The sequence below is a fragment of the Lutjanus erythropterus genome, chromosome 23, assembly GCF_056507025.1.
Source record: "Lutjanus erythropterus isolate fLutEry1 chromosome 23, fLutEry1.hap2, whole genome shotgun sequence".
In the NCBI taxonomy this organism is placed as follows: domain Eukaryota; kingdom Metazoa; phylum Chordata; class Actinopteri; order Lutjaniformes; family Lutjanidae; genus Lutjanus; species Lutjanus erythropterus.
Genome location: NC_139339.1, coordinates 9512189 through 9523304, shown reverse-complemented (window position 1 = coordinate 9523304; position 11116 = coordinate 9512189). Strand labels below are relative to the sequence as shown.

Sequence of the window (11116 nt, the reverse complement as noted above, 5' to 3'; positions counted from 1 at the left end):
CACGACAGTTTTAATTGCTTTTCGGTTAGCTAGCTAACCTACACATGGACCGTTAGCAAGCAAGCACGTGTATTTTACTCTGAATTGAAGCATTTACACCGCCCGTTTAAATTGCTCTTTGGTTAGCTAGTTTTTTGGGGGGGTTTTGTGGACCGTTTTCACCTGCTGTTTGGTTAGCAAGCATGTGTATTTTACTCTGAATTGAGTCTTGTAACTTTAACCTAAGGTTACGGTTTTACCTGCTCTTCGGCTAGCAAGTGTTTTTTTTGTGTGTGTGTTGTAAGACACAAATGGAGACATTGGCTGTGAGGAACACTCATCCGTTACACAAATAAGTTGTGTATTTCCCCGTGTAGCAATGAGTGGAATGGAATTATGCGAGGTTTACGTGGTGAACTCAAATGAAACTGGTTCCCCAACCATTCTTCCAATAGCAGCTCAGAGATGTGGTGTTGTGGTGTGTGCTGGCGCAGCAGCAACATTACGTTTGGTAGGTAAATGCATTTTTGTATTTATTGTCTTTCTTTTAGCCTTTGTCTTTAATGATCTGAAATTTTTATGTTTTATTTTATTGTATTTCTAAGTTCTTGTAAAGCACCTTGAATTGCCTTGTGTATGAATGGTGCTATACAAATAAAATTGCCTTGCCTTGCCTATGTGAATTGAAACGCATGTTAACACATTTGAAGCACCCAACGAGAAAAATAATTATTTTACCCAGCTTTCAAACAGCATTTAATTAGGTGCAAATGCAGAGTGGTATGGAGCCTACCTGTAGATGGGGCTTTTGTAGTACTTAAGCTAATTGTAGCATTCAATGCATGAATTGTTGTGCTCGATATCATCTTAGTAACTGTTTTATTTTTTATTTTTTCCCATAAAGGATGCAGGCTGTAAGAGTGAAGTACAGAGACCGCCAGAAATACATTTGTTATGAAGGGCAACTGACCTTCAAATCATTTTTGGAGTGTGGTAAGTGAAAAAAATTGCACAACCTCATGTGTAAATTAGTGGTGCTGTCTTATTATTATTATTATTATTATTATTATTATTATTATTATTACTATTATTATTATTACTGTCAAGGACCCTTAGAAGTATATGTATTTGATTTTGGAATCTCTAAATGTTGTTTCGTGTACCCTGAGAAAAAGAATTATTTGAGTTAGAAAAATCTTCATGATTTAAAAAAAAAATAAAATGCAGATCTACAAGCTCAGCATGGCACTCGTGCTACAGTATGAGCTTGCAGATCTGCTATTTTTGGAGTATAAGATCGTTGTTAAGTGGTTCGGATCTAAAGTGACGCTGATGTGACCTTTTAATAAAAATAAGATTAATTACACAACAGAATATCAGTCTTGTGCAATATTGTTTTGTCTTCACAGTTTCCAAGAAATTTGACATTCCTACCTTGGACCTAAAAGTCTATGATGATTTAAACACTGAAGTTGATGAGGATGCATTTGCGTTTCTTGTAACAAAACCAGACCTGGGTGTGCTTGAGGTGTGTTTGTCCAAGGGCTCAGATTTTGGCGGTGAGTCACTTTTTAACTTGGAGTCTTATAATCCATACAATCCTGGCTAACCTTGTAATGCAACATAGTAAAGAGAGACTTACCCATGTTGCATGACATTTTGAATAATTACCTCTTCTGACACTTAAGAAAGCATCTGAGGAATAACTAGCTTGGTGTGTGGATCCATCCTAATCTAACGTGATCTTTACATTACTCTTATCACAGATTATCCCCTCTTGCTAGTGACATGTTATTATAATCACACCTGTTATGTCAACATGCTAGATTCAGTGAGCCCCTCTACAAGCCACTCCATTGCCAGCAGCAGCAGCTCCTTTCTCAGCTCTGGTGCAGAAAATGAAGGGGACTCAGAGGACACCATCATTTTGCAGTCTAGTCCTGCCCAAAGAAACAGAGATGACCTGACTCGTCTTGCTCAGGTAAGCTTTGCAGATGGAGTGATCAAGATGGTGATTCTGATAAAAAAAGGGGAGGGGGAGTGGCCAAGTAAAGTTGCAGAGAAATACGGGGCATGGCTAACATTTTTATCACTGTAAATGTAATTGGCCACCAAATCCCTGTGTCCCTTCCCTCTTTTTTCCCCCACACACTTAGATCATTGAAAACATTCTGAGGGAGAAACCTGGTGGAGAGAGGATCCTTACAGAGTATGCTCGGAAAAAAAGCCTAACAGATTCCAGAAGACGTGACATGGTGAAGATATTGGTTGCACACATGGCGAGTGAACATGGGTATGTTGTCATGTAATTAACATCCAACCCAAACATTTATGATTTTATTTGGTACAGACCAAATGCAGAAAGCATCGGCATAGCAGTACTTTTGTTTGGATCTCTCTGTGTGTGTGTGTGTGTGTGTGTGTGTGTGTGTGTGTGTGTGTGTGTGCGCGTGCGCGCACTGTAGGACGAGTCCTTCAAGGCGTGTTAAAGAGGACTACGCAAAGGGCATCACTGCCTTGTTTCCATACCTGGCCGATCCCCAGGGCACTTTGGGCTATGTAAGTACATAAAACAAGTCTAACCTTTTAATCAATACTTCTAGTATTGATCCAAAAACCGAGTGAGATTTCAACCAAATATTAAAGGGATAGTTCAGGTCTTTTGACATGAATCTGTATGGCATCCTCATCAGCAGTGTAGCGCATCAATAGTGACTTACCACCGACTGTGTCCTGTGAGCGGAGTTCTGGCCTGGTTTTGGTGTTGACGAAGGTAGTCCGGCTAGTTGTCTGGGGTCACGAAAATAAAGCGTTTTGCCTCTCAAAACAGTATGCGTTCAAAATAGCGCCAGGCGATTTTGAGGTCTGACTTTTTTGAGGACAGCAGTTTTGTGATGCAAATATATCACTCTTTTGAACGCATATTGTTTTGAGAAGCAAAACGCTTTATTTTCGTGACCCCAGACAACTAGCCGGACTACCTTCGTCAACACCAAAACCAGGCCAGAACTCCGCTCACCGGATGCAGTCGGGGGTAAGTCACTGTTGATGCGCTACACTGCTGATGAGGATGCCATACAGATTCATGTCAAAAGACCTGAACTATCCCTTTAACATTTTTGTATGCTGACCCTTTCTCCTAACCTCAACAAGGTGAACACAGCACATTTCAGACTGGTTGACCTTGATTTTAGCAATTCTCCAGACAAGGACATGTTAGTTTTTTAAGGAGGAAAAATAAAACGCTTTCTTGGTTTTTAGGAGCAGTATTACAATCCAGTAGATGGGAGTGGATTTCTTGCATGGAGAGTGAAAACGCTTCAAAAAGAAGCCTCAGAGGGACAAAAGAAAAGAAACCCTCAGCCACTGACAGGTACATGATTTTGAGTGTAGTTAGATTTTTTTTAATGAGAATTCACATGTTAAATTCATTTTTAAAGGGCATTTTCAGTCACAGTGGATGTTTACCTCAGATATCAGGTCACCTTTGATCATTTAATTTCATACCATCCGTACTCCCAACTGCAGCGTGCAGACATTTTATATTCTGTTTTTGTTGAAGAATTTACAGTTTTTTTTTAATTTTCATTAATGAGCTCTGGACTAATTTTTAAAATTTCCTGGGGTCGCAAGTTCTGTCTTGTTGCGGTATGTGGTTTCACTGTTACAGGTCACTGTTCACTGGTAACTGTTACAGGTGGTCCAGATTCTGGTGACAGAACCCCCGTCAGTAAGGAAAACCAGCTAACCACGGAAACCCAGTGTCATGAGGCCATCGCACTCATGCAGCATACAACTGATGAAGCAATCATCAAGGAGAAGATGAAACAGACCTTCACCTATCGCCAAGCAATGGTTCATGACCCAGTGAAGTCCTCTGAAGTATTCACCACCTTTCCGAGATTTCTTGACATCACGGGAATGGTATGTCGCTCTTAAACTGCCTTGCATTAAAATCGAGCTGAAATGAAAAATGACCTTAAACAGATCACATCCCTGGTCATCCCTGGTGCATGTATTAACAATGTATGCCATGTTGTTTTCTGTTTTCCATCTTGTCTGCAGATAGAGCAGGATTTCAGTCTGATGTTTGGTGATGACATCTCTGCTAAGTTCCTGGAGAAGTGGCCTACTCACTACAGGCAGAAAGTCCTTGAACAAAGCCGTGGCCTCACCCAGACAAGCGACCTTGAAGATCTTCTTCATAACGCTGAATCCACAACAGAAGAACTGGATGATGGTACACTTGAATTATAGAAATAATAATAATAATAATAAGAGGGAAATGGTTTTGAAACAAAAATATAAACAGTTTAGTAAAAATGTCTTTCTGAATTTTCTTGTATTTTCAGGATGGGACAGTGAGATGTCCTCCATCTTGCTCCTTATCCACCTCATGCCACCATCACCTCATGGCCGCAACAAGAGACCAGGAAAGCTCTCCGCCAGACAAGCCATTGACCACCTTGTGAAATTTATCAAGGTAATGTTACAGTTTAATTGAAGTTTAAGAAGGCTCACTGTTCTGGCCATAATATTAAACCTTAAAACTATACTCTTGTGAAATCATGCGATGACCATACTCATCTGTAATCAGTGAGGGCCCTGTGATATTTATCTGATTTTGCTCCCCACAGATCTATCATCAGCCTGAGATATGCTGATATGAATAAGTTTATTTCTTTTACATTTAGCAGAATAAAAAATATAAGGCTGAAAATGTTATGGTTCATCTTGCGTTTTGTTTCATTAAGTGATTCTGGTGGTGATGATGGGGCCCTTAACTGCAACAGATTAATTTTAATAGCAAGACTAATTAAGTTTTCTTGTAACAGACTGGGACCAGTGTTGAGGGGCATCTGGACAGCATCACAGAGAGCCGTCAACCCTATCTACTGGCTGTGGGGACCCGGAGGAGCGCCATACACAAATATTTCATTGTGATTGACAAACATGCTATCCCGTGTCAGTCACCAGATTCTCTTGCCTCTTTTGACGAGCTTTTTAAAGCTCATTTTGTCTTCGCTACCTCATACAACAGGGATCTGGCCAATGTCTACCACTTCTTGCAAACCGCTGTTTACCAGATTGATGCTGCTACCACCAAGGTGAATCCCAGGGTCAAAGAGATGAGAGCTCGGATGCTGCACTGATTTTGATGCTTTGGTTTGGAGGGTTTTGATGCTATACTGCAAAGATCTATTTTGAGGGCTCTGATGCTGCACTGATTGTGATTGAGATGTTTTGTTTTATTTGCAAAGGCCCTCAGGCAAATGCCAATTCACTAATTAAGCACTTAAAGTTGATCCACGGACTTTGTTCAGGAAAGACACTTCGTCTGAAATGTGGTCAACTTGGTTGTTGTCATTTTTTTGGTACTTTTTCTGGGTTTCGAAAGCATCTTAAAGCACATGAACCTTGTGATGATCCTGGTGAAGGCCCCTCTACAACTGAAGATTTAGCCGGAAGTTTTGTTGATGACTTTCCATCAAACAGTGCCCCTTCTGACCCAGTCCTCCTTAATAAGAGTCTTGTAGACAGCTGTGCTGCAACAGTGGCTGAACTTAAAGTGGCAGGTGTAGGTGAAACAATCATTAATTCTTTGGTTACTTCAATGGAAGAGATTGTTGATGATATCCAAAATCAAGCAAAAGAATCTGTGAAGCAGTGTCTGTCTTTACATGAACCTATCAAAACTGAGGTTGAGTGTAAAATTGATCAGTGCTTTGAAAAAATTGAAAATCCCTTTGGTGTCTTAAATTCTGAAACTAAAAGAAGGCAGTATTTCACAGAGAAGTGGGGAAGGGTGGAACCCGTTGAATTTGTTCTTGGTACAAGATTTGATACACGGCGCAATCGGACTACTGGAACTTATGATCCAGCTGTTGTTACTGATAAATTTGTTTATATCCCAATTTTGAAAACATTAGACTTAATTTACAAACACCCGAAGATAAAAGAGATGATGCAGAGTCATTCCAGTTCAAGAGAAGATCTTCTTAATGACTTTTGTGATGGAGATCTTTTCAAGAGTCATCCTTTATTTTCAAAACAGAAGCATGCAATTCAGTTGCAACTTTTCTATGATGATTTTGAATGCGCAAATCCATTGGGCAGTAAAAAGGGAATACATAAATTAGGAGCAATCTATTTCACCTTACGTAATATTTCTCCAAAGCACAACTCAATGCTGCTTAATATTCATTTGGTCGCTTTATTCCATGCACAAGACATTAAAACATATGGCTTTTCTAAAATACTTGCTCCAATTGTGAAAGACATTAAAGAGCTGGAGACTAAAGGAATTCCGGTCCGACTGTATGAGGAAAATGTGTATGGAACTATTGTCCAAGTTACTGGTGATAACCTTGGCCTTCATGGTTTGTTTGGTTTCGTAGAATCATTCAGTGCCAGATATTGTTGCCGCTTTTGTCTTGCTGAGAAAGAGGACTTTCAGACAGAATTCACAGAAGATTCACCCAAGATAGTGATGCGAACTCAAGCACTTCACGCAGAACACTGCCAGATAATGGAGAAAACTGCTAGTCTTCCGTATGTGATGGGTGTTAAACGTTCTTGTGTTCTAAATTCCTTGCAGTACTTCAATACATGTGAAAACTTCTCTGTAGATATTATGCACGATATCTTGGAGGGCGTGGCACAATACGAAATGAAGCTGCTAATACTACACTTGATCAAAAACTACACAACATCAAAGGAAATAGACAGAAGAATTAAGAACTTTAACTATGGCTACATGGAACAAAACAACAAGCCACCTGCATTGAAGTTAGTAGAGGACTCAAATGACTTAGGTTTAAATGCGATCCAATCTTGGTGTTTACTTCGCAATCTACCACTTATATTTGGAGACTTGGTTTGTCGAGATGATCAACACTGGTATTTGCTTCTGTTGTTGCTTCAAATAGCAGATATTGTATTTTCTCCTATGTTATCAACTGGCATTACCATTTATTTGAAACATTTGATTTCAGAGCACCATGGGTTATTCAAGCATTTGTTTCCCAAAAAGAAGCTACTGCCAAAGCATCATTTTATGGTGCATTATCCTACATGTATTCGTAAAATTGGACCACTTTTGCATACCTGGTGCATGCGCTATGAAGCGAAGCACAATTTCTTTAAAAAGCAACTAAAAAGCTTCAAAAATATAACTAAAACATTGGCAAAGAAACACCAAAGTCAAGTAGCATATAGTTGGCAGATATTTGAGCCCGACAGACTGGTGCTTGGTCCAAGTAAAATGGTAGCTTTAAATGTGATGGACAGGGGCTGTGAGATAGCAGAGGCTCTTCAGGTAGCAATTGACACTAAGGTGTTAGATGTTAGATGGGCCAAACACCATGGAAATATGTATCGTCCAGGTTTAGTTGTTTGTCTGAAAGTGCTTAATGAGATGCCAGTTTTTCACAAAATCCACCATGTTGTTCTTAAAGATGAGAGGTTACTGTTGTTTACATTTGCACTACAAACAGTGTGTATGGATGAGCATTTTTATGCATTTAAAGTTGTGTGTACTGCAGATGGACCTCATGTTGTTGATGTCAAAGAGCTTTTGTGTTACAAAGCATTCGATATGCAGATGTCATACAATAATGATGATTCAAGTTCATTTATTGTTCCATACTGTTTCCTGTGATAAAAGAATCGCTAAGCTAACTATTGCACTGGGGATGAACAGTGGATTTCAGAATGTCTTTGCCCATAACTCAAATTCTAATTTATTTTTATTTTCTCCTCTTTTATCTGATACATCTAATCCACCCAATTTCAAAGAGCACATTGTGTCCAAATTGTGATGGCCCACCAATTGGGTGTGAATGTTTTGGCTGGGCTGATGGCTATTGCAGAAATTTACAGCCTTATCTGCAGCTACTGATGGTGTGGTGATAGTGTGCATACCTGTTTGCAATATTCTGTTTGTTTTATTATGAAATTATAGGGATGTGTCACCCTGAAAGACTTTTTTCCCCTCATATTGATTACCCTGCCTGTGGAGCCTTATTCATGGAGATTTTTGTTGCATGTATTATACAATGCTGTCATATTACAAAGGCCAAACATGTATATTATGAGTGCTCAGTGCATATGTTATGCATTTAAGAAAAATACAATTACATTGTTGAATTTTATTTCTTGTCTTTTTTATTTCAAACATTTTAATCCAGAGTTGTTATTATAATCAATATTGAGTAAAATACAACTCTTTATTGAGTGAAATAGAACTCTATTCATAGTAGAATTAGGCCTCTGTTTTGAGGCAGTTACTACTCTGTACAGAGTAAAATACAACTTTATTAATAGTAGAAATAGAACTCTTATGAGGCAGTTACTACTCTGAACAGAGTAAAATACAACTCTGTATTGAGTGAAATGGTGTTGGAGTTGTTCTCACTTTATGCTAAATTGAGTAAATTTTAATCTTGTGGAGTAAAATATGAACTCTCGATAGAGCAGAAATAACTCTGAAAATTTAACTCTTTGACGAGAGTAAATTTTACTCTTTTTGGACTGGGACCAAATACTATCTTTTTGGGAGTAAAATTTTACTCAAATTGAGTCAAATTAACTCTTCAAAATTTTCTGTGTAGACATGTCTATTGCTGAATTAACCAGGCATCCAGTGATCAGGTAGTGAATTCCATGACTTTAGTCCTTTCACACAGCAAAAGATGTTTTTACAGAACGGGGCTTTAACATTGCCACCTAAAGCTGCTCTGGTGGATCTGCTTTGAAGTCTCTTAACTTTACAGACAGGGTGAGGAACAAGGCCATTTAAACATTTAAAGGTTAATGAAGTCTGCAAAACTTAAAATCTAGTGCTTACTTAAAATGTGGCAATGATGGTACCTCATTTGTTTTTTGTCCAAGATTTTTTGATTCCAGCTTCTCAAATGTTAATACTGCTTTTTTTTTTTTTTTGCTCCTCTATGACTTTAAACTGAACACTGCTGGGTTGTGAACAAAACAAGACATTTAAGGACATCTTTATGGACTTAAGGAAACATTTTATGGACCAAACAATTGATTGATTGATCTGGAAAATTATCGACAGATTAATCAATAATGAAAATATTCATAACTTGCAGCTATTATGGACGGTATTATGGGCAGTCTCCACAAACAAAAAGAAAAGCAGCAGCTGAAGAACCTTCACTAAGAGCTAAGGGCTAATGTTCTGCTCATAATGTTCCGATTTCGTCACTGCGTTGGAAAAGAGACTCTAAGCATAACGTTCATTTGATTTGTCGAGATAGAATGGATCTACATTCGCTGACAACCCCCTAAACGCAACATGAGGCCTTAAGATAGACCACAGAGGTGATTCACCACCTCCCTGACACAGTGTTATAGACATTATAAGATTCACAAGGGTAGTATTTGTTGCAGGGCTGTTGTATAGAATTGCATTATTTTTTGCTGAATGTTCCAGTTATGTCCACCCCTGTGTGTGTACCTCCAGTGACATTGCCAACAATGTGAAAGTGCAAGCAAATCACTTCTTTGCAAGGCAAAGTAAAAAAAAATAACAACTGATTGCGTATTGATTGCTGCCAACTGAAACAATTAGAGGAAGGCATCTTGTCGCTGATCTCGCTGCAGTGTGTTTGGAACTCATTGTGACTCGTAGAGATAACGGGACCCTTTTTGAGGGTTTTCAAAGGATCTCATAAATGTGAAAGGATGATGAGGTCACTCGGCTTTTTGCACCCCAGACCCTTATTAAAAGTATGAATGGTGTTAGGCATGCATTGAAGCACGTCTGAACAGAGGAAACTGTCAAAAGTTTTCCACATCGGCACACAAAAGCAGCCTCAGTCTGGAGAAGTAATTATTTGCACCGTTTGGCCACATATCTGAAGCCTCGACAAAGAACGGCCTGAGTGATGCTTAAACCTGGTGTCTCGAAGAGATTGGCGTCATTTGGCTGAAATAAACCTCACCTCAATAATAAAAAGAAGTTTTTGTCATATTGTCAGCTGCCACTGTTGGTCAATGAGGAAAGACATATTGCTTGCTAAAGGACAAAAGCTCTGTAATATTGTAAATACCAAGGGAGCACACTGAGGAATAGAAGCAAGTAATGGAATTTCAGTCCTCTATTGGTTAGAGACACATCTCAAATCGACTCGTTCATAGTTTCTATCCTTCTTCTTCTAGTTTATTTTCATCTATTGTGAGAGAGCCTTGGTTCAATATCTAATTATGTTACCAAAACTGATAAAAATAGGAGTCCCAGGCTGAAAGATGGGCCTCCATGTTGAGGGGTGAAAAAGGGATAGGCTGATTATTGACACTTTGAGAAAAAAATAAGTGTAGGTTTCCTCATTATTCAGCATAAAAAGCACTCACGAGTGGACAGATCATGGGAGGCTATTCTGATGATAGATCCCACATTCACATGAACCAGTGAGACCAGACTGGCTGCTGTGTACACGCTCACTCAACGGATGCATTATCTTTCTACAAATACCACAGCTTTGGGCAACTAGATGAATATATCGATTGGCAGACTCCATCGCTAGCTGTTTTGGTCATTTTATTTTTTTTTTTTTATGTGACCTACCACTCTGTGTTTGCCTCCAGTTTTTTTATTCGTTTCGTCTCCAGCGTACACCACCATGTGACGTCAGGCCAAAAAGGGTCTACTGTCTTGGGTCTTGGGTGACAGGGTGAGTGAAGTGGCTCCGAACTCCTGGCTGCCTGGACCTGATGAACTGGAGGGGAGAGGTGTGGGGGAGGTTCGCTGTCTGTATGACAACTGATGCAACTGAGCAAAATCTACTAATCTACTTATTTTGTACACTGTACACGACTTTGAAATTGACACTGTTTATCATACTGTAAAGCCTTCAAAGTGAATTAGTGCTTTAATTTGGTGAGTAGTGTGCTATTGCCCACTGTTTATGGTTCCATGTCAAAGAAAATGGCAGGGTGCTAATAGTAGGCCACGCTCCCAGAGTAAGCACTCCACCAACTCAGACACAAATGGACATGTATTAATGTCAGTTAGTACAACATTCAAATCAGCTGTTAACCTGCTTTTTTTAGGAAGTGAGGCACGGATAAGACGGTGCTCCTCATCAAGCAAATCGTTTAACCCTTATTTCAATAC

At 39.2% G+C, this 11116-nt stretch overlaps 1 protein-coding gene across 1 annotated transcript; it reads left to right on the top strand.

Annotated features, from left to right (window-relative positions):
• Positions 1-884: 884 nt before the first annotated feature.
• Positions 885-5132, top strand: LOC146305599 (uncharacterized). Its single transcript, XM_084711548.1, has 10 exons — positions 885-972; positions 1389-1538; positions 1806-2032; positions 2136-2272; positions 2445-2538; positions 3241-3352; positions 3677-3903; positions 4045-4219; positions 4332-4462; positions 4815-5132. Exons 1-10 carry the CDS (start codon positions 885-887, stop codon positions 5130-5132), a joined length of 1659 nt encoding a protein of 552 aa, XP_084567674.1.
• Positions 5133-11116: the final 5984 nt, after the last annotated feature.